Source organism: Callorhinus ursinus, unplaced genomic scaffold, assembly GCF_003265705.2.
Source record: "Callorhinus ursinus isolate GAN/ISIS: 27379988/994484 unplaced genomic scaffold, GSC_fseal_2.0 scaffold4, whole genome shotgun sequence".
Taxonomy (NCBI): domain Eukaryota; kingdom Metazoa; phylum Chordata; class Mammalia; order Carnivora; family Otariidae; genus Callorhinus; species Callorhinus ursinus.
The window spans coordinates 143378300-143402375 of NW_027397066.1; the positions used below are offsets into that span (position 1 = coordinate 143378300).

The following is a 24076-nucleotide window of genomic DNA, read 5'->3' on the forward strand; positions in this document are numbered from 1 at the left end:
CAAGAAGACTAAGAAGGAAAACCCAGCGTGAGTCTGGGGGACAATGACACTAATGTGGAAGGATGAAAATGTGGAGATAGAGCAGGAGTTAGAAGAAGTTAGGGCTGCTTGGGGCCAAATTGTGGGAATCTGAATTATCATGCGTTACTAGGGGAGAGGGGCACCCTGTCTTAGGTGTGATGAGTTTATGTTCTATGAACTGGGCAACAGAACTGGAATTCAGGACTGGGGTCTGGGTCAGAGATGGATTAGGGAGTGATCGGGAAGTTCTGATGTTGGGGGGGCCCCCATAGTTAGAAGGCCAGAGAAGAAGCTGTGCGGGAAGGGCACAGTATCAGAGGCAGGAGAACAAGGACAGTGGTGGCGGCAAGGATGGTGGCGGCAAGGATGATGGCGGCAAGGATGGTGGCGGCAAGGATGGTGGCGGCAAGGATGATGGCGGCAAGGATGGTGGCGGCGAGGATGGTGGCGGCGAGGATGGTGGCGGCGAGGATGGTGGCGGCGAGGATGGTGGCGGCGAGGATGGTGGCGGCGAGGATGGTGGCGGCAGAGAAGAGTGCTTCGAGAAGGAGGGGTGGGCACTTGCATTGTCTCACTCCCCCAGAGGGAGCAGGAGTGAGGAGCGGACAGGACTGACCCTCCCGGATTACAGATCCAGAGCATGATGTAACCGGATCTTTATGGTCAAGGAAACACCTTAATTTGTAGGAGGTTTACAAAATCAGGCCAAAGGAAAAAAGGTTCTGTGGTGGAAAGAGGGTAAAGGCCTATTAACAGAATGGTGAGTGGTTCCACAGCCACTGAATTAGTTCACGGTTCTGTAAGGGGGAACATTCTAGCAGGAGCTGTCCTGAGACACACAAAACCCCAAAGCTGTTTTTCTTAACTTATGGAGGACAGGATTGATCTGTAGAATTTATCTACATTAAGAAATAAATGCAATTAATGTTAACTGATGAGGTGATGATTGTTTACATAATAAAAGTATCCTTCCTTTTATGAGATTTTGTAAGAGTCCTTTGTGGAATGATTTTAGTTTGCTTCTCTAACGCCTTCAAAATCTATTTCTGTTTACCAGGAAATAACATATTCGTTTTTCAAAAACAGTTTGAATGGATGTGAAAACAGCATATGCATAGGATTAATATATGTATACGAATAAACACCATGCTTGGACTTGGTTAGTTGTTCATGCGTTCCTTTTACAGTCAGTTTCTCTCTAATGTTTGCATGTTACTGGACTAAAGAGTAAGGATCATAAAATCTGAAAGTTTATTAGGACGTTACAGATACTAACATTATAAAATCCCATTTTCAAGTTGAGGAACTGGGTCCCTGATAGGATAAGCCAATTATCCAAAGTCATAAATAGCTGGTGGCTGAACTGGAGTTGAACTATTTGAACATTTCTCCGGCTGACTCTGTGTTCTTACTTATAAATATAGCCTGTGTGATAGTGGCTTTATCTGCAAGGTATCTCTCCTCCCTCAGAACAATGCAGTGGTGTGTGTCTGCGTGCCCTATCACTCGATGGATACGTTAGAGAAATCTGAGGATTTTACTTAAATTCAGCAAATACTTACTGAGCTTCTTACATGAGAGCACCAAGAGATATTGAAGATAAAACGTTTGGAAGGGGTAGAGAAGTGAGAATTGCTGTTTTGTTCTCTGAGTATATTAAAGCCATTTGGTGAGTGGGTATAGAAGACAGCCACTTGGCGAGTTCTCTCTTTGGAAAGATAGGGCACTTAGCCTCTAGTGATAATACATTCTTGCAAGTACAAAATGCACACCGTTGTTTTTGATATATTCGGTTCAGCAAACATAAACTAAAACGGAAATGACACAGAAGGGATGGCATAAGCCTCTCAATGATAAAATGGAAATTTGAGGAAAGATTAACCATATGAAACCTTAAAATATGCCATGAATTCTTCATGTATGAAACCTTAAAATATGCCATGAATTCTTCATCTCGTTATAAGACCTAAAGTTAAGTATTTGTCTACCTTTTATTCCCCCAGTTCTTTAAAATCTCAGGGAAATTTAATGCTTAAGACCTGAAAGTTCCTCAGCATCTGTTTCCAAGGGAGTTTTTTCTTTGGTGTTTCAATGATATCACTGATGTTGCATCATAAAATAAAAAAAAATTTTTTTTAAAAAATAAGTAATACCAAACATTTTCCATTGGGAACAGTCCACATTAATTTCTGTTAATGTCTGTTATGTTCACACAGTTTTTCTACGAATCAGCAGCTAATGTCCTCCTGCTGTTTCCACTAGCCTGTTCAGCAACAGAAATGAAAATTATTTAAGGCATTTAACTGTGATGTGGAATTGATGCTCTTAGAACCTGACCTCACATTCCTCCCTTAAAAAGGGCTGAGGCTGAGATGCCAGCATTGGACCTCTTTCGGATTTATCAGGCTTACTCGTTAGGATTGCAAACACCATAAACAGAGTCTGTGCCTTATCGCATACAATTTAGTCCTTTTGGTAGGACTATAAATGCTTTGGACCACATCCCACAGCCTTCACAAAGCCAAACGACCATTTATGTACCCCATTATGCAACAGAGAGTTGCACCTCCACAAACCTCCTAAAGGAGAGTCCTCTGCATCCGGGAAGCCGGCTGCAGAATTCACGTTCTGAGGAACAGCTCAGGTCAGTGTTGGCCCTTGTTAGAACACCAGCCCTGCCTCTCGGTCCTTATTCCCTGAGCTACATGAGAGACACAGCCATCCTCTGATGATATTCCAGAGACGCTCCCAGGAGGATTATGAATTGGTTAGCAGTTGCTCTCTCTCTTTCTCATGGTACATGGGATGACTTCAAATAGACATCAACTTTACATACGAAGACATAAAGAGCTCCTGTTTTTCTGTAGCAGAGCCAAATGCAGTTCTTATTCTAAGTGGAAAGGACGGGTCTTTTCTAAAAGAGACCCAAGTCGTGTGCTGATTTCACTCGGGTCGCTTCTTCCCTGAACCCTTCTACGTAATTAATTGTGTTGCGTCCTGGCTCTATCCAGAGAGTCGGGATGATTTACAGGAGGCTCAGAATAAATTAAAGGTCAAAGAACGTGGTTTTTATAAAGAAACCTATGTCATTTTGTAATAAATGTTAACCACACATTCCTAAGCAGCGGTCAGTTTTAATTTGATTTTCACATTCTCTTGTTGATGGTACTTTGTAGAAAATCCAAATCTTTTATCCCTGTCCTCTCCCCCAACCTTAAGGAGAACGTACTTAAATTCTTAGCTGTTTTTGCACTTACCACCTCCCCAAAACCCAGTGTAGTACATTCTCATTTGGCTTACATTAACTCGGTTTGATTGTGTAAATGATTGTTCTCAAGATTGTGATTGGGGGCAGGAATAAATTAGTGCTAAACAAAGCAAGTTGTTAGATATTGACCCTCACCAAGTGGACCTAGTTTATGTGATACGAAGACGTAAAGTATGAGTAACAGAAACAAGAACAAGACAGTTGAAGTACTAATAAAAGTAGATGGAACATAATCAGCACTTCCTGAACTCAAGGCCTTGTAGGAGTTTTGTATTCTATTTTATAAGTTCCCAGAGTTAATATATTGAGTTCTCACATACATCTGATACTGAGCTGATCCCAGCCAATGTTGTGGAAACACCCAGTTTATTCCCTGATTCACTTATCTACCTTCATTTGAAAAGGCTTAAAATTCCCCAGTCCAATATGGGGCCCTCCTATTGTAGGCCTACCCTACTTGAATGTACCTGATGGACTGAGACGGGTGCAGAAATTGCAGCCAGAAATTAACCCGGTTTCTGTCACTGACAGTGTGTGTCTGCCAAGGTGGCGTTCGGTTGTGTGTTGTGAGGGTGTCGGGTTAGGGGTTAGTGTTGTGAGGAGGCTGGAGGTCATCGTCCTTGCTTTCAAAGTGCTTATAAATAGGACCAGCAGAGCTCTTGGTTCAGAGGGTGCTGTCTTGCACCTCTTCATCATACGGTGGCTTCTGTATCACACAATAAAAAATGAAGGAAAATGTATAAATCAACAGCATATTTATTCTGAAAGCACAAATGTTTTCCAGCTTCAAGATCCCAAGAGTTTCTCCAATTATAAATACTCAATCTTTATTAATATGAGCAGGGGATAAATTACTTCTTGCAATCCAGACATTGCTCCAGAGAGAAATACTGGGAATTTCCAATTTACATAAAAGTTGTTTTCCAGAAGTTTACTTTCACATCATTTATTTTGAGCTTGGGCTGCAGTTCCCCAGAGAAAAAGTGATATGTAGTAATAATAAGCTAACATTTTAATAAACCTTTTTTTTTTCTTGTTTATTGAGCACTTTGCAGAGAATGAGTGCAAGGCTTTCTGTTTCTAGCCAACCAGCCCTTCACATCCAGGTTCTGCCCATAGACAAATTACTTGATCTCACTGATGTATGGGGAGTTTTTTAAATGGGGATGAAAATACCAACCTCCCAGGATTGTTGAAAATGAGGCAAGCCAGTGCCAGGTGTATGACTCGTGCTGTCTCTCATCTCCTGCCCCTGCTGTGGTTTTATGAGTACAAGAAGGACCACCACTTGCGGTGGGAACAGATAAGGAGGAAAATCCCCTTACACGAAGTAGGACATGATCTCCATTTTTTTAGGGTTCATTTTGTACAGTAACCCTAGCTGATGTGGTGCTTCTCTCCTGCCATGGAATGTTTCTTGAGCTCACGCTGTGAACCAGGCACTGTTAATCACTAACTGTTAGTGACCCCACAGTTAGTAGCTGGTGGCGCTCAGTTCCCAGTCAGTGCCATCCAACTTGAGTCTAGCCTTACTGTCCTGTACCACACTGTCCCTTGGTTGGTTACGTTTTTCCAAGGCTGCTTTAATCTAGTGGCAAGACAGATTACTGACGTGGAAAGTAAACTGGCTTCTGCAACTCTCTCTCTCCCTGTCAGATCTAAACCTTTGCCCCATCCAATTGTCTGTAAAATAGTTCTAGTTAAAATCTGTGTCCAAACCATTGGTGTGAGGGGAGGAAGGCTCTTGATTTTCTGTAACATAAGGTTAGTATATTCCCTTTCTGAGCTGCCAAGATCTCATCTTTGTACCATTTCAGCATAAAAAGAATCAAGTTTGAAGTCAGATATTCTTAAATGTATTCTTAAATATGTAAAAATTTAAAATCTTGATGATTCCGATCCTTAAGGCCCTCATGCTCTGGCTGTGTGGAGGCATGAGTGGAGAAAGTTTTTAGAAAGATGACCACAGGATTTTTTTTTTTTTTAAATCACATTGGAGGTGGTGAGGGTGCTTCCATGTTGACATGCCTGGTGCGGTTAAAGAAACCAGACACAGACACAGATCTAACCTGGCTCTGCAGGTAACGTGCTCTGTGACCTTGAGAGTGTTGCTTGAAGTTTCCCCATTTGTAAATGGGCTGTGACAGGTGTGTAACAAAAAGTCCAGACATCTCATTTCCTTAAGTATTGAAGCCTTTAGAATTGAAGGAGGGATAAGAGTAGGAAATTTCTTAGAGTTTTTGAACTGGGGTTGTGGTGGAGGGCAAAAGGCTGGGGGTGGTGGTTGATGGAGTAGTTGTGCAAAACCAGAGACTTTAATATGCTGATCAAAGTGTCGTCCTTGTGACTAGGGCTGTCCAGACGCCTTAACTTTTCAGCCCTGACACAGTATTTCCAAGAGGTTCAATGCAGTTTCATTTCCAGAAAAAAGCAGGAAAAAATGGGGAAACCAGAAAAGTGAGGAATTTTTATAACATTTAAGCAATTTCCAAAGGCTTTTCTGGTACCTTTCATTCCCTTTGCCTTTTTAATCTCTGTGAAAATGAACTTTTATAAAAATAATGTAACGAGGACGGAGAAAATGACTTAGAATTGTGCATTTCATCATCTCAGAATCCAGGTGTCAGATCCATTTAACTCAAGTATTCTTTAAAATATTATGATTTGCCAGAAATCAAGCCAGACACTTCATGATTCAAAATAACTGTTTTACTCTCCCTTCCCACCTTTCCAGTTCTCTGCATATTTCATTCTTCACCCAGGGCAAAATGGGCAAGTAGAAACCCTAGCAAAGTTCTTCACTGCAATCTCTACTAGTAACTAAATCACTAGAATGCCTGTTCATTTCTTGTGAAATGCTACATTAAAACTTTCTTGAACTGTCACTTATTATGAAAAGTAGCGTCTCAGCAGCTTTAAGCCCACATGGGTTAACAAACTTGGTGGTGGTTCTTAATGGCCAGATGAGTAGGCTTGACCCCGGGAGAGTTAGAATACAGCGGTGGTCTGGGCTTGCCTGCCCTGGCTTCTTTGAAGACTGGCTTCACAGGAGCCACTCCCTAATCTTGGGGCAGAGGAGTCCTCGCAACACATACAGGGAATGATATGAGTCTGCAGCAGCCTTGCCAGAGCCACTAAACATAGCTATTTGCTGATGCCAGGCCCAGCTCAAAATACCTTAAAACACAGCTAAGGCCTTGGTGAGCCCAGCTGGCCAGAGTAGGGGGGCAGTGCCTCTGAGGAGGGCCGCCCAGACCCCTCCCAACCCAGGGACACAGGTGCCCTGAATGTTCATGATGAACATTCGAGGACTAGGATGCAGAGGTAGGAAATAAGGTGATAGAATAGGCAGGAAGCTCGGAAAGAGCATTTGGGGATTCAGGATGAAAGTGCTAGATGATGGGTTTTAGAGCTGTGTTGGGTGGTTTTTATGAATTCTATTCCGGGGCCAGTTCTAAATACACAAATGCAGGAGCACATGTGCTGGACAGTGGACCCAAACCACACTGACATCTGGAACTTCAGCATCTGGTGAATCCTACCAGTGGCATGGCTGCTTTTAAAATGCTCCAATTGAGTTCCATAGGACTGACCCCACAAAAGTTCTTTACTGAAGTCTTTGATGCTCTGCACAGATTAAGCGTATAGAGCCATCTACATACTTTATATACATAATAGAACCATCTAGTTTATACTTTTTGGTTCCCAAGAAAGCATTTCTTGTTCTTTTTGTGGATTTAAGTGTAATTACTTTACTGGATGGTTATAGAAGGGGATGGAAGACACAGGGCGTTCCTACATACTTCCTAAGAGAGCTAAATCTTTTTGGTTTTTTGTGGGGTTTTTTCATTTTTTTTTTTTTTACTTTGATCAGCAGCTTCAATTCCTTTCCTTGCTTTGAGTTTCTAAAAGCTTGATTTTGGAAATTAAATACTTATGGATAAGGGAGTTTTGGCGGTTTTTATTTTTGCGTTTTAAAAGGGTTAAAGTTAGTAGGGCTTTGCCTATTCATGGCTGATCTAGCTGCTTGTTATAGTGCCACCTTCTGTTGAAGTTTCTTTTGACAGGCATTGGTCACTGAATAAAGGAAACTATCTTGGATGTAAAATTCAGCTAACCAGGAAAGTTTGATTGAGTAAAACAGTAAGCAGCTAGCAATTAGCTAAAAACTCTTAACTCTTGCAAAAATTAAAATTCAAACTATCGCTTCTCAATGGAAAGTACTGGGGGAATTAAAACTGCATTATTATTATTATTATTATAAAATTGTTATTGCTTATTGAACACCTACATACTAAAGATAGGTGTCATTTGTGTATTTTAGACATGGTACAAAATATCAGTGTGTATTAAGGTTTGCATAAATAATTGGCAATTCAGGGTTTACTACTAAAATTTTGGTGACCGTCAATTCTGCGTGTGTTTTTGTAGGCAACAAATGCAGAAATTAAAGTAGATATTCCCCCCAAAATCACTCTGTGATATTTACTGAATGCAGAGTTGACAGCCCGAAAGTAGGCAAATTGGGCTACCCAGCTTTTCCAAAAATAGCTTGTCTTTTCTTTTAACTTTCTCATTATGACAGACTTCTCTTCCAAAAATTTGACAAATGAGAGGACTGAGAACTCATGTCAAAAGTTTTTCTCTTCGTATTTCTGGTTCTGTTAAAATGAAATATGGTTCCTGGAAGTCAGACAAAATTTCCATCACTGGATTTTGTAAACTGATTTGGATCAGTTTGGTAAAACTTAAATTAGACCTTGCGATAACTGATTCTACCGAATTGGCTTAGCGCTTGGTCCAGAATTAATAACGGGCAACACAACTTGTGCCTCATTCAGACCAGGTCGTAGTTTGGAGCTGGCGTACGTCGGAAGTTCCGTCCACAGGTAAACCTTACTGCCCCAAATGAACATTCCTTCCAGTTCCCTCTCTGAAGGTTCGCTTTTCTCTCTCCCGCTCTCTCCAGGGACCCTCTGAAAATCCAGCAACTCCAGAACCAAATCCGACTGGAGCAGGAGGCCAGTGCGCGGCACCCCCCGCCCGCCGGCGGCCCGCGCAGCGCGCCCCCCTCGCCGCCCTTCCCGCCGCCGCCCGCCTCCCCCGAGCTCGCGGCCTGCGCGTCGCCCGCCTCCGCGGAGCCCATGAGCGCCCTCGCCTCCCGCTCCGCGCCCGCCATGCAGTCCTCCGGCTCCTTCAACTACGCGCGCCCCAAGCAGTTCATCGCGGCACAGAACCTCGGCCCCGCGTCGGGCCACGGAACGCCGGCCTCCAGCCCCAGCTCCTCCAGCCTCCCGTCGCCCATGTCCCCGACCCTAAAGCAGTTCGGCCGTGCGCCCGCGCCGCCCTTCGCGCAGCCCTTCGGCGCCGAGGCCGAGGCTCCGTGGTGCCCGTCCTCGCCGTCGCCCCCGCCGCCGCCACCCCCGGTCTTCAGCCCCACGACGGCCTTCCCGGTGCCCGACGTGTTCCCGCTGCCGCCGCCGCCACCACCGCTCCCCAGCGCGGCCCCGGCCACCCTGTGCGCCTCGCCCACGGCCCGCTTCGGCCACAGCCAGACGCCCGCGGCCTTCCTCAGCGCCCTGCTGCCCTCGCAGCCACCGCCGGTGGCCGTCAACGCCCTGGGCCTGCCCAAGGGCGTCACCCCCGCGTGAGTGACAGCCGCACCCCCCCCCACCCCCGCTTGCCCGCCCCACACACCCCTACCCTGGTGCGCCCGCTGAGCCCCAACCCAGAGGTAGCGCTCCACCATTTTCGCGTCTTTCCTAACGTGCAGTGTTTAGATTCTTGTCACGGCGGCTTTACCAGACTATTCTTGCTCAGCGTCTTTACCCGTTACCAAGATCAGTCCTTAATCTTCTGCGTTAAACAGTAGAAGACTCGTCAGAAACTACCCAAAATCTATGCAGGGCTCTCAATAGTTTTGCCGATAGTGGCGTTAGCTACCACTAAGAGCGTCGTGCTAAGCGGTTCACGTATGTGACCGCATTTGATACCCTCCTAAGAGGTATCGCCGCCCCACTTACAGCTGAGGATTCCAGTAGTTCCAGAATTTGCTCAGGGTCACTGTAGCCACTCAACGGAGATTTGAATTCATGCCTGTCTGACTCCAAATCTTACCAACGAACCACGCATTTTTAATCTCTCAGCTCAGTGTTATAATAACTGTGGAGGGGCTTGGTCATTAAGTATACATCTTATGTTTTTGAAATATCTAAATTAACAGAATTAAAAAGTAAGCCTTTACATATATGTAGTCATTGAGCAGAAGGAAAAAAGACACATAAATGTCTTCGTGTTATCCATACAAGTAAGTGAGGACCGGTGCAATCTGGTGAAGAAATGATGTACCAGTTCTGTCCCTGACTAACAGTAATCTCTAGGTAGACTACATGGATCCTCAGTCTCAGTTTTTCTGTTTTCAGATTATCTAAGCACTTGTCTTTACTTATGTCACAACGATGATGTGGCAGCCGTCTGAAGTCTTTAAATAGAAAACTCTATGAGGATGCAGAAGATGACATCTACAAAGTGCATTAAAGCCTTCAAAAGAAATCTATCATATAGGTGTTTGGCACATATTATTGATGACTAAAAGCTAGCACATACTCATTTTACTACAGAGTTCAAAAGCAAGTGCGCATCAGCAAAGGTCAAGCCACATTCCTCTGTCTCTGAAATAAACTCTGAAATCCTACTTCAGAGAGAAAAGAAAGACACTCTACCAAAGAATAAAATGAAAAGACCTAAGAATTTAGGTTCTTTTCATTCGTATGAAAAGGTTTCCCATTGGGGGATGTACTATACCACCTTAGAGATGAGCGTTGCTATGCTTGACTTTGACAAGATGTATTGAGGAGCTTCTGTTAGCAATGTATTGTTTCGATAGGCACTTTCTAAATGTTGATTACATGAATTCTATATTTGAATCTGGCTTCTTCTCAAATCTTTATTGGAAAAAGCCCAAATGAATACATAAATAAGTAGAATAAAGGAGGTGAGTTTGTATAGTAATGTGATAATGGGCTTCTACTGAAAGTTGAGCGACTCAACTTGGCTGAGAAAACTTTTTGTTTTTCTCCCTTTTGTTGGTTTTCTTTGATTTGACTGCTAGGAAATGAAGTATTCTCTTGCCACAAAGAAGCTGTTAGATTCAAGAAGTGGGAATTTATTGCATGACACTGTTTTGTCCCTCTTACTAGGAAATGGTACCAAATCTTGCTTCCCAGGAAGATAAGCACTTATCTGTGTAATATTTCTCCTACTGAACAAAGACTAGACTATCAAAGGTGTTGGGTCGTCATGCCTTTTATCATCTTAAGTAGAAAGTTTTTTCTGATCTTTGAAATTCTCTTAAGAATATATGCAGTTCTAAGAGCTTTTACCTCAAGTAATAGAAGCATTTGTCTCTTATCTATCATAGTTATTAATTTTATGGAGTAAAATACTTTATAATTGTTACCACTAAAGAATCTAGCAGCTCCTGCCATTTCTTAAAAATGAATGGAGAAGTCATCATGCTAATTTTGTGGAAACTATGGAAAACTGTACCCAAAGATAGACACTGTGACACCAAAGGTAAATGGCCATATAGGCTGCAGATTTTTATCTCTGTGCCAGTCCAATAGGCAGGCCATCATTATATGGTTACCCTTTTGTCTCCAAGGAATTTTCCATTTGCTAAATCACACATACTTCAAGAATTCATTCTTCCGGTTTGATACATGTGACTTTTGGAACATGTTTCTCCTCTGGTATATTATGGGATCCTTCATTTGTGTTCTGAATTAAAAATGAAAAGATAGCTATTTTTCCATCATAATAATCCAAATGAATCGCCAAAGACCGAATGTCCCTGTTAGGGATGCCGTGACTACAATTTATGGCATCCTTGAACTTGTAGGCACTGGCAAACTGTTGTCAAGTGAATCTTTTAAATTACTTTCATTTATATTTCACTGTGAATTTGTGATTATGATAGCAAATTCATTCCATGTATATGTGTAATTTATCTGGTTGAATGGTTTTGCCATATTTGTCAAGTACCAGTAAATAGATTGATTACACGTGACTCAGTAAGTAGAAATATGGTAAGTTGTTTTTTGATGTGTTGGTTTTTTTTTTTTTTTGCCTGCCTTGTTTTATCAAAATCTTAAATATAAATGTCACTTATCTCAGTTTTCTTAATCATCAGTGGTATACTAGTTGTTTTATTCTGTTTGTATGTTTAACATTGTCCTCATTTCAATCCGGAAAAGGGTAGGCTGGTCATGCACTAAGTTTTTAAATAGTCCATGAAGGTAAGGTTCTATTTCTTAACATGTCTGGGTAGCAGAAGTCAGTCAGGGAACAAAGGCCATGGATGCCAGGGATATAGCACAAGGTCAAGAAGGCCAATGACAGTGAGCTGGACTCAGACTCACAGCAACACTATTTGGTTGTTGGCTGATTGTGGTTTGGGGAACTTCCACATGTCCAGTTCCTCCAGTGCCTTTCTTCCTTCAGGCAGCTACATTCTTCCCCAGGATGACCGGGGTCACTAGCAGCTTCTTAAAGCTGTGGACAGACACAAATGTGAAGCTGACTAAATCTTTCAGATGGGGGCAGTGAGGAGAAAACGTGCCTTAGAAAGAAGCCTGTTTGCATTTCGATAAAATTCATGTATCCTGCTCGCCTCACAATTGCTGATAGTTAGGTTTACGGCTTCTGTTGCAGTCACCCTGTTCTTCTATGCAGTAGATCTCCTCCGAGATAGTGGGAATCCGGGGGATTTGGGAGTGCCCCCTGGGAAGAGTGCAGCAGTAGTGTGTCTGGGTGAATCAGATCAGAACTGTCCCTGAGAACCAGATGGGCGCTGGTTGGCACTGTAGTTTTTGCCCACCTTCACATTCTTAGACTCTGTTCTCATAAGGGAGTGCCACAGAGCCACAGTGCTACAATGTTTTATACTCTTAATTGCCTCTTCTGAATAAGTAGGCCTTTGGTTTGAAATGTTATCCCATGTTTGTCAAAAGGAAAAGCATGTGTCAATAAGAGCTTTTACATGGATGTATTCATGAGAGCTTTTATTCTGTAGGTACTCAGCTCTTCACAGACATTATCTCATTGTCCCTCTCTTTCTCCCTGATTTATAAGAAACAGGTAGGTGGGGACACTATCATCACTCTGCATTCAATGTGAGCATGCCAAGAGGCGAAGGGATTTCCCAGGGTTCTGGAATAAGCCTGAGCAAAGAGGGAGTCGCATGCTTAGCCTGGGTGTATTACCCAGGTTGATCTCCGACAAATCTGATGTCTGCTCTTTCCTGATCAAAGAAAACAGCTGCAAACCAACAAAACAGAATCCCCTAAATCTTAAGGAAAAGTTCGTAAAGATTTATTTGTATTTTAGCCAGTTCTCAAGTCAAGACAGTGGTTAGATAGTAACTAACAGAAAAGACAAAAGCTGCATTGGACTCTGCAGACGTTATCTCGGTATTCCTGTCTTTCTCCGATCTTGCAGGAAATAGGTAGGTGGGGGTGCCTCGTCCGTCGTTCCTCGTCAGAGGCAGAGGCCTAAAGGGGTTTCGGGCCTCCCCAGGGTCTTGTTATTGGGTTCACTAGGATCTGAGAGGATTGCACAGAACGTTGCATCCGATCCCAGACAGCTGTTTTCTGGCAAATTAGCAAGTGAGCTCTCGGGGTCTGCTGTGACTGATGATGATTCCGTTGAAATGTCTGCCCCAGGAACAAGTCAGAATCAGACCTGCTCATTTTGGATGGCTCTGTACCAAGTAGTGGTACAGTGCACACACGTGTGTGAGTTTATTCTCTAGAGAAGCCAAAAGAGAATGTGAGAACTGAATGTATTTATAAAGGCATCTATTTTCCTTTAGGTATGAGCTCAGGTTATCCGGTTGTACCCTAACAGCTTTGGCTTCAGTTAGAAAAAATAGAATTGATATACAAAAACTCAGTTTGTGTATCTTGGACTCTTTTATGTATTAATTCACACATTACATTCTTGAATATGAGGGATTTCTGAATGCCAACATGTTAATGGTTCTGCTTACTGTGAAATTTTGTGGAATTTAGTTACTATTAGCTATCACTGAATATGAGAGGAGAATAAGAGGACTTTCAGTAGTTAGAAAAATTCTTTGGTTGCTAGATAGGCACATTATCTCTTAAATCGGTGTTGTACTCTGGAGATCTGAGTTTCTGGAATACACTGATAAAATTGACCTAGAATAGTATCTCAAGGACGGGATACTTTCAAGATTATTCAGTAGCCCAGAAAAAAAGAAAACCTTCTAGGATTTGGTGGTGGTTGCATCTGCAAGATTTTATCTTCCAGATGCATGTGTATATGTTTAAGATGTTTTTACCCCCCAACCACATGAATATTATTTTAAAATGGTAAGTGACTTATGGTTGAAGCTAGAGTAAACAGATCAGTAATATTTTTTGCAGAGTTGGGCTGAACTGTGTATACACTGAAGTATTTATATTCATTGTGGGAGGTTTGTATGAATTGTTTACTAGTTGAGATCTGCTTCTGAGTATGGGTTTTTGTGACGAGTTCTGGTTTTAGTAACAGTTTACTTTGAATTAGCATTTAAGCATTTTTATTTTTAATTGTACAGACCATCATGAAAGGAGATCATCTCTTTGTCACCAAGTACTCTTTTTAAAATTTCCTAATGAGTTATTGCTCTTCATTTATCAAAAGTGGTGCCATTTGGGAGAACCAGCCACAGCCATTTTACGTTAAATTCCAACAAAGAATTAGTTTTATAGGAAAACAAACTCAGTTGCCAAAACTTTGCCTCGAAAACTTAATAACTATTTTTCTTTTCTGTTGCCTCCACCACAAAAGAATACTCCACTTTGGTTTCTACTTTAACATTATATATGAACTCTAAACTCTTTGCTCAGTTTTAACACAGTTGCTTGAAGTGTTTTTTGAATTATGTTAATCCAAATGAGATACTCTCTGAAAAAAAGAAAAGGTTCCATATTAAAACAAGGGTGAGAAGTACTGTATCCTATACCTCTTTCCTCAGGGTTCACAATGCCCTGGTGACCCTGCCAGATTCATTCAGACCTAGTGACCTTTGCATCGCCTAGCTGTCCCTGTAGGTCTTCATACCGTCACTTGGGCCTCAGAGGTAATGTCACCTCCTCAGACTTGTGATTGACCACACTGTGTAATATGGTCATCCACTCACACACCCGTCCCTTCATAGCACTTACCACCCTCCTGCTTTGTCCCTTCTTCCACCCTTTTATTTCCTGTCTCTGCCATCCCCACCATAGAATATATTTTTTCTAAATACAGTCACTTAGTTTTGTTCAACACTGTATTCCGAGCACCTAGAACAGAGTCGAACACTGAGAAGCCAATCAATAAAGGTTATTTGCACCCTTTTGGAAACCAGTCAAGAGTTTTTAGCATCTTTTTAAACTCCTTTCCCGCTTTCATTCTGTTCCCCTCAGCCAGATTCGTCTCCCTGATTCACTTCCATACTGGACAGTTCCCATTGGCCTCTCCAGAGCCGCCCTCAGTATGCCAGGCACGGATCCAAGTGCTTAATATGTCTTGGCTCGTGTCATTTTCCTAATAATCCTATGAGGTATATGCTATTAATACCCACATTTTACACTTTACAGAGGAGGTACTGGAGGCATGTAGCCATTAGTAACTAGCCCAAACCACAGTGTCTTAAGCAATAAAAAATGAGATTATCCCTTCTGCACCTTTATTCCTGCTGAGTCTGAATTCCTTCCTCTCCCATCTCTACTCGTCTGCATCCTCATCATCTTCCAGGATCCCAGATTCTACCTCTTTCAGGGAGTCTTCTGCAGTCATGCTAGCCAGCACTCTCTTCGACTTCTTTAACTCCCATTGCACCTAGAATTACTACAGCATGGCTTGTTCCTTCATTTATTCTCTGACTGGATTATCAACCCCTCCGAAACCAAAGACCACCCTGCAGGATTTGACTGTCTTCTCCTTGTCATGTAGAATACTTTTTAGACTATAGTGATAACGCCTTTGTTGTATTCCTGTTTTTCACTTTTATGCACAGGATTTCTACTGCACAGAATTCTAAGAAGTCATCAGGTGACACAGTCACTCACCTTACAGACCAACTCTGGAGTTACAGGCTTAACAGAATCTGTATTGATGTGTTTGCCCAGCATTGTGCCGTACTAGATACTCAATAAGTATTTGTGCAGTGACTGTTAGACATTTAAAAATCTTTCAACTGATTGATTTGATTTCAGTGTTAATTGTTCAGAACCAAGTAAATATGTGTACCTTAAATTCTGTAAAAGAAAATAATGTCTTTAAAATAGCAGGAAACAGAGATGAAGTAAATGCTCCTCTAAGGCTTGTGATCTTGCTGTGTTTAGGGAATCCCCTTGTTAAAAGAAACAGAATGATCAGGGTTTTTATTTGGGTCAAAGAGTAATTTTAATTGTACTCCTTGAGACAATAAAATATCTGGGTGGCAAGAACCCAAACCAAGGTGAATGGCTTCTCTATGAAATGTCCCAGAGCAGTCATGCCTGAGTTCCCTACAGAGTCCGAAATACTGAGAAATGCTTTGTAAGCCCAGGACTTATTCTGTTGTGAACAGACAGGTGTTTACTTGTTCAAGACGACTTGTGGCTGTCTTTTAAAAGACCAGTTCTCTGTTTCTGTTGTTTAGGTGATCTCTTCGGGCCTTGATAGCCGCGCTTTGCCCCTTTCTTTCTTATTTGTGCAGAGAACACGGCTCTCAGTGTATTGTGCCCGCAGAGACACAGGGAAGCTTCTGTCATCAATGCTACATGTCATCACACAGTTGTGCAACTCATTTATGTTGTCAAGTTTAAAGTAATAATGGGAACCCGTGTGTTCCCAATAATATGTGATGTAACAGAGCTGGCTTTCATTTTACCTTTCAGGTGACTTTAGAACGTACCTCTTCTAGTTTGCAGATGTTAAGGCTTTAGTCAAAAGCAGCACAGAACTTTATTTCCAAAACTGTGTAATTTGTATGTGTTCTGAGCCTGACTTTTTACATGTGGTTTGATTATAGATGGCTTTGGGACAATTTTTCTTGCCTGAGGGGGGAAGGTAGAGAGAGATCAGAAGTGAAGATAGAGGGGCGCCTCGGTGGCTCAGTCGGTTGAGCATCTGCCTTCAGCTCGGGTCATGATCCCAGAGTCCTGGGATCACTCTGAGTCGGGCTCCCTGTTCAGCGGGGAGTCTGTTTCTCCCTCTGCCTTTTCCCCTCCCCACCCACCCTTCCCACCCCTGCTCTTCCTCTCTCAAGTAAATAAATAAAATCTTTAAAAAAAACTTATTACTTATTTGGAGAAAGAGAGAGCCCAAGCAGGGGGAAAGAGGCAGAGGGAGAGGGAGAAGCAGACTCCCCACTGAGCAGGGAGCCCGACTCGGGGCCTGATCCCAGGACCCGGAGATCATGACCTGAGCCGAAGGCAGATGTTCAACCAACTGAGCCACCCAGGCATCCCCAGTAAATAAAATCTTTAAAAAAATTAAAAAAAAAAAAGTGAAGATAGATAGTACATCCATTCACTTACTCCATGAATATTATTTTCGGGTCTGCTGTTTGACAAGCACTGTGATTAACCAAAGAGTCAGGGTGTGAGAGAGAGCATTAACAAGAACATATATTAATAAAGTTTGATGAGTGCTATGAAGAAAAGAAACATGGTATAAATAACTAATGGGTAGACTTGGTCAGGGTCCTCCTTTCCAAGGGGACATTAAACTGAAGCCTGCAGGCTGACGACATCTGTCCTAAGGGCCAGAGGCGCCGGGCCCAGGAAAGCTGGCACAGAATACACATTTTCATTGAAGGACTGGATGGTTCTAAAAATTGAGGTTAGAAGTCATGATTCCTATGGCTCTTGCTGTTCATGTGTCACAGCTTCACTGCCCCGCTCCTTAAAAGCCAAGATCAATTCCCAGGCAGTAGGATACAACAAAGTCTGACCTGGTCTTTGATATTCAAACACAGGATATCACAATCTTTTCTTTAATACCAGTGTTTAACCCCCTCCATTTGAACTTCAGGGCAAACGACTAGAAAAGGAAGAACCTGGAAAAGCTGTCAGGGTATTTTCTGCAATAGGCATCAGAAGACTCGACTACCAGTAGATTAAATGCTCCTGGTTTATTGATCTACATAACAAGTGTAGGGGCAGGGGGCTCCACGGGTAGGTCACCCATGTCCCAGAAACATCATCAGGGCTCCGGGGTCTCTGTCTTTCCAAGCTGCCGCCATCAGCATGTTGCAGGTTCTCCCCTTATGCTCAGTGTGGGTGCGGCAGTTTGGGGCATTTTGACACAGTGGTAGCCAGTAAAAGAAGGGGGGCATTTCTTCCTGTGTGTTGTTTGTAGAGGTGAGAAATGTTTAACTAGAGCACCTCCCCCCTTGCCCCCATCTCAGCGGCAAGGCTCCATCACATGCCTCTAGCCACACAAACCACTGTCCACGGGATTGAGACCACTCAACTTAGGTCAGTCACCCCTGAGTTTGGGGAGGGGGTCACCTTCTCTAAGCACATTGGAGGGTGAACAACCCACAAAATCAGGGGAGGTTCAGCAAGGAAACGGGAACGGACGGGAGGGGCACAGGCCTCAGGATTCCACGGTATTACTGCTGAGGGCGGAGTGCACCGCAGTTTCAGGATGTTCTGTTTTCTCTTGCCAGTGTAGTGACTGTCTTGTTCCCTACATTTTTGGGTAAAATGGTGAGAAGCAGAGAGTTTGGTGAACTTTGGTGTTAATTTACATCCTCAGCCTTACTAGGGCTTTCTACCTTATCAGTGACGTGGTATCCAGCACATGGTGCCATGACACATTTGCAGTAAACCTTTCTTTTAACTTAAATTGTCTTATTATAAAACATATAAATAAGGAAACATATACAAGGTATATGTATAGTTTAAAAGAATAGTAATAAAAATCATGCCTGTTTCTAGTACCTTTGAAGGCTTCCTATGTCATCCTCCCCAGTCACGTCCAGAACTGCCCCCCCCCGAGAGATAACCACTACCCTGAATTTCTGAGTTAATCCTTCTCTTGTCTTAATATGTTTCGCTAAGTTTATTTCTTGAACTTTTTTTATGTATCAGAATCACCTAGAGGACTTGTTAAAACACAGATTGCTGGACCCTAACCCGAGTTTCTGATTCAGTAGGTCTGCAGTGAGTCCAAAAATCTGCATTCCTAACAGTTTCTCAGGTGATGTGGGTGCCGCTGGTCCAAGGAACACCCTTTAAGAACCTCTACCCTGGCAGAAGACTGCTTAGCTTTTGTCTGTTGATAAACGGGAGCGTCTTTTATGTATTCTTTAACTTGGTTTTTTTAAACTTGACATTACGTCTTTGAAATTCAACTTGGGCGATATGGGTAGCTACAGGTCATTCATTTTCACTACCGTATAGTATATTCTATTTCTCTTGAATCTTTACCCACAGCCCTATGAGGGAAAAGGAAGGGAAGTAGGAAGCAAATTGCTTAAGGCACCAACAAAAGTGATTGCCCACCCATCAAGCATCCAGCACCAGTGACCCCTGGCTCACATGGCCCAGGGCATTGTTGCTGCCCTGGGAAAGAAAAGTTCTGAGGTGTCACTTATTTAAGAGTCCCAGGCTCTCCAGGAGGTTTAGGAGGCTTGGGGTGTTGGGGGGTACCAGGCATAGCAGGACCTTCAGACCTTCTAGGGCCCTTTAGCATGAACTAGACCTTTTGTAACATTGGCCTCCTCTAATCAAATCAGGATAGAAGGGAAGATAACCAACAGTATTTGCTTAGAATGAGCTAGACACTGTTGTTGAATAAATTGATTGCAAAGGATCAGAAGGACTGAACTTACGAAAGTATGAAAGAAATAATGTTCTCCCTCAAATCTTCTCAATAGCCATCTATGGTATATATGTTTATACTTATTTACAGGAAATGTTAAGAAACTTGCCCAAAGTCACAAACCTAATACCAGGCAGAGCCAGATTTTAAACCCAGCTGTGATTACAAATCACATTGTGTTTTCACTTTACATTGCTGCCTCCCTGGGACTAAAACACAAGCCTTCCCTATTCTTGGCATTTGTCTAACCACTGAGACACACTCCCTAAAGTATGTCCACTTTCTCTGAAAACTGGTTCCAGTTAGTGTTACCCAAACAGCGAAACCAGCTTTCATGGTTCTTTCCATAATTAATGGGAATAGATATAGCATTACAAAAGAGTGGGCATTGACATTGACACATTGTACTGTCTTTGTTGGACTTGAATGTTTGACTTGGATTTATGTGCCTGACAAGTGACTCCATTACCTTGTGCTTTTGTCCTGCAGGGGATTTCCAAAGAAGGCCAACAGAACTGCTAGAATAGCTTCTGATGAGGAGATTCAAGGCACAAAGGATGCTGTCATTCAAGACCTGGAACGAAAACTTCGCTTCAAGGAGGACCTCCTGAACAACGGCCAGCCGGTACACAGAGATGGATTTGGGGCCTGAACTTGGAATATTAGCTGCCCACATCAGAGAGTTCTTCCTTCACTTTGGTTCTAGTACTTTGTCCACAAAATTGATTTCATTACCCCTAAATCTGTGTTCTTCTTAGCATTATGGCCTGAATCTGGGGGAAAGGGAGAAAAGTGGAAAGGCTTCCCTCTACTTGGCCTCCACTCTTTCCTGCATTCTTGGAGTGAAGTTAGCAAGTTGGAGATAAAGAGGAAGGGCTGATTTTACGGTGGGGAGTAAAACAAATGAGGAATTGCAGCATTACAAAGAAAAAGGAACAAATCTGGGCTGGGTAGGAGGGGGAAGGTATGCTCTGGAATGATCTATATCTACCACAAGTACCAAAAGGAGAATGTGGATTCTCTGGCATGTACTCCTTCTATCCAAAGACTATCTTTACTGAGGAAACGGCCCCTGAAGTCCAGTACTGTTCTGGGAGACCATTACTAGATACTGATTCCGTAATCTGAAAGGGTAACACTTGTTTCACGGTATTATTCTGCTATCTGTACGGTAGATCTGGTAAACAATATATGTGTAGAAGATGTTTTCACCATCGGACTTAAATGTTTCCTCACCAGTTGTTTCTCATTTTTTACCGACCCTTCCTCTTACTACATCCGAGTATTTTTAAGGGGACAGGAAGTCTCACAAATAAGATTTCCCAGGTGAAGAAAAGGAGCCTTTGGTGGCTTTATTTTGGAATTATCACCAGAAAAATTGGTCCGGCTCTTAAGTAGAAGAAGACAAGGGCCTCTTTGTATAAAAGCTCCCTCTCAGATACCTTTTTCAGAGTAGAAAGCACTCTGTGTTAAATATGTTTTCTAGGAATTTTAATTCTCACATATTGATAAATAAAAATGTGAGAACAGAGCATGTTCGATTGGAAAGGTGGAGGGTAGAGGAGGGGTCCTGAATGCTGCTTTTAATTATTAGGGCATCCTAATCTGAGTTCAGGAAGATTAAAATTCTAATGAGATCTTGTGTTGGTCATTCATTTCATTGAGAATAGAAGATTTTCACAAAGGGAAAAATATTTTTCTCCCTGAAATAAGTAATTGCATGTGTAAATGTGCATACTCTGGAAGTTTCCCCTGGCTCTGTCAACTAAAGCCTTTGAAAGATTAAAACAAATACTTATGGGAACTTACTCAAGGCAAGTAGAGACATTTCTCCAGTTTTTTGCGGTTTTTTGGGTCTCTGTTTAAATGTTCCTTATGGACTAAGAGTCTCTTGGTTAAAGAGACTTAAGCTGTTAGAGCATACTATGTATATTATATGTTTATCGATCTGTTTAGCAGCAAACGACATTCACAACAAGTTCCATAGATTTCCGCATTCGAGAGTTTAAAAGGACAACTTTTTCCTAGTGTTGCATATTATTCTGTTACTTATTTTTGGCTTCTGTAGACAGGGCTTGGATATCCACATGGCCTAGTGGTTTAGAAACAAAACTGAAGTAAATTTGGCTTTTACTGGTAGCAGGTGCATTCTGGCAAAGGACTAGGTAGCAAATTGATATTTCTGCTTATAAGGAAAAGGGTGGACATTACTCCAGTCCTACCTTTGATGTTGATGCAGTTCTCCACGAAAACATTAGGAAGGCTTTTAAGAGAGCAGATATTTAAAACTCTTTTTGAAAATTGAATTCAGTGATTCTTTAACAGATGTGAGAAAATTAATTTTAATAACAACATACTTGGACTGAGACAGTCCATGCACCAAACACCTACCTCGTCGTATCCCCACCCCTTCTTTACTAAATAATACGAACTTTAGGACTATTTGTCATTTGGCACTGACGTGTTTCACTTCCCGGTTTCAGCTGGGACTAGAACCAGCAATTACTGGAAATTGTAAATTTATTCAACATATTTTCCTGATTAGAGAGTTTCCAATAGAATTTGCATCTATGTTCAGAAGTTGGGAAGTTTACTGAAGTAACTTCTGTATTTTTTTAAGATTCTGCCTTACTAATTATTCCCTATTTTTAATCAAACACTTGTTTATGGGACAGAGGGTCTCTGAAAGTTCTTCCCAGACCTGTAATTCTAAGGCATTTTAGAACCAAAACTGAAAGGCAAGAAACAGCCCAACAGAGAGAACAAAAATGCTGGCATTTCTTCTGTGTAAGAAGGGCCCCGCAAATGTGTTTTGGCCAAATCTAGAGTCCTGGCTGCTAGATGCAAAAACATTGCCACTTTGCCTGATGGGCAAGCAAGCAGTCTGCCTCTGAGCAGAATCTCGAATTACGGATATTAGCTTTGGCAAGTATCTTTCGCAGTCCTTTTGCTAAGTCAGCCATGTGTGACCATTCTTTGTGGACCTTTACAATTGGCCTACATTCACCTGCTACACAGCAGCCTAGGAAATGTCCGTAGAGCTGAGAACCCCAAGCAGAGGGGACCACCGCTGCCCGCTGGTCTAAAACTTCCCTTACCAGAGGCTGGGAGCCCACTAGTCTGGTTTGAAGCTTGTAGATGGCTGTGGAAAGACCATTTCCTTTAAAAAAAATTTTGCTATTTGAATATCTCTTTTCTCTATATGTATCACGAAGGATTAGGACATGACAGCTATTTTCTGTGCGGCTTCTGCCTTGTTTGGTTATTATGTTCACCTTGAATTTGGGCTGTACCAGTTGGTGGCCCCCAACACTGGATTAAGCCACTAAGACCGGAAGAGGAGGTGACAGAACACCAGAAGGAAGGGAAAGAAACAGACCCCTTTTACATACAGGCATCTGAAGGTTGAGAGAAAATAGTTACAGAAAACACCAAAACTCATTTTTTAAAATTCCTTATCGTGAGGCAGTATGTAATTGTGAATTTTCTAACTTTGTAATTTTTGTGACTTACTTTGCTCAGAGGCTAACCTATGAAGAGAGAATGGCTCGTCGACTGCTAGGTGCTGACAGTGCAGCTGTCTTTAATATTCAGGAGCCAGAAGAGGAAACAGCTAATCAGGTACTGTGTTCCTCTGGACTAATTAGAGAAATAGTAATTATTCTGCCCCCTCTGCCCATCCTCTTTGTGGACACTGTTCTTGGGATCAGTTCTGTGGGAAGTAGAGGGCAAGTCAAAGAAAAGCAGTATTAATATCACCAGTCACGCTCACAGCTAATATTTACTGAGCACATAGCATGTGCCAGACAGGGGTGTTAAGTGATTGATAAGAGTTATTTCAGTCAGTGATACCTGTTCTTTTTATCTTCTTACTGATCAGTTTAGTCTCCTTTTAAGTATCGTTCTGATTTTCCCGTCCTGTGTTTTAATGCAAAACCGCTTCTGGGGAGAAACCTATTTTCACTGAAACTGTGCGAAAAAGGTAGTGAATATTTCCATTTATGTTCTTAACATCTAGTCAAAGTAAAATATCTGTGTATAGAAAAAAATGTCTTTCTTTTCCTTCACATATACAGTTAGAAATCACTAATCAGCAGAAAACCTAAATGGCTATTTTTGTACCCCTGCTGCCGCCAAAAAAAAGTCCCTTCACGGATTTGATGTAGCTGTTTTATAATCTCCACTGCTTCTGCTTGGAGTTTCCAGATGTAGTCTCAAGATTAAAGGAAGCTTTTTAAAACGTTTAAAGGATCAAGTAAACTCTCAGAGATGTTGAGAAATAGCTCTGCCTTCAGTATCTGAAGATTTTTCTGTGTTAAATATTGCTGCCACAAAAATTTCACTTAAGAAAGAAAACTAGAAATCTTGCTAGATTCTTATTTCTGTTATTAGTCTTCACTTCTTTTTTTCTACCATTACAGGAAATTGGGTCTCCTCATGCTTCTGTAGGGAGTCCTCTGGACGGTCAAAAGGTTAAGCTATTCACCTTTCTTCTCCTTCTGGTCTTTCACTGTATCTGTTTTCTTGTGTTCTTCCTCATTTACCTGTGTATCTGTCTTGACTGCCATATATTAATTACAAATACTGTGACCAGTGTCTGTTTTAATACCAGATGAACAGAATTACTGTAGTGTGCTTTTTGTCGTATATTACAAACTTGGATTCTGTCACTAGTGAATACTCTGAACTGTAAATTGTTAAAAGTTTCTCATTTGTTACACCTTTCTGGGGGGAAACGCGCTGATTCTTAAACTGATTAATTTGATAGTAATTAAAACAAAACAACTCCTGTATTTTTTGCAGTTTTATTCATACTGGTGTATTTCTTCCCTCAAGACAACAAAACAGTTTTTTAAAGGTGGGGTAGCTTCTTTATGAGAAAACCTAGTTAAAACATCTTTTATTTGTTACTAAAGACAG

The 24076-nt window shown here is 42.0% G+C and overlaps 1 protein-coding gene across 11 annotated transcripts in view; it reads left to right on the top strand.

The window, feature by feature from the left end:
* PALLD (palladin, cytoskeletal associated protein) overlaps nt 1-24076 on the top strand; it is a 419708-nt gene that overhangs the window by 369792 nt on the left and 25840 nt on the right. For 4 of the 11 annotated variants that reach the window (XM_073892470.1, XM_073892471.1, XM_073892473.1 and 1 more), the window contains 4 exons: nt 8259-8936; nt 19646-19781; nt 22679-22777; nt 23578-23628. In XM_073892470.1, the coding sequence (XP_073748571.1) occupies nt 8259-8936; nt 19646-19781; nt 22679-22777; nt 23578-23628 (964 nt within the window). The remainder of the gene's footprint in view (nt 1-8258; nt 8937-19645; nt 19782-22678; nt 22778-23577; nt 23629-24076) is intronic. The other 7 variants (XM_073892474.1, XM_073892476.1, XM_073892479.1 and 4 more) reach the window with 3 other exon arrangements.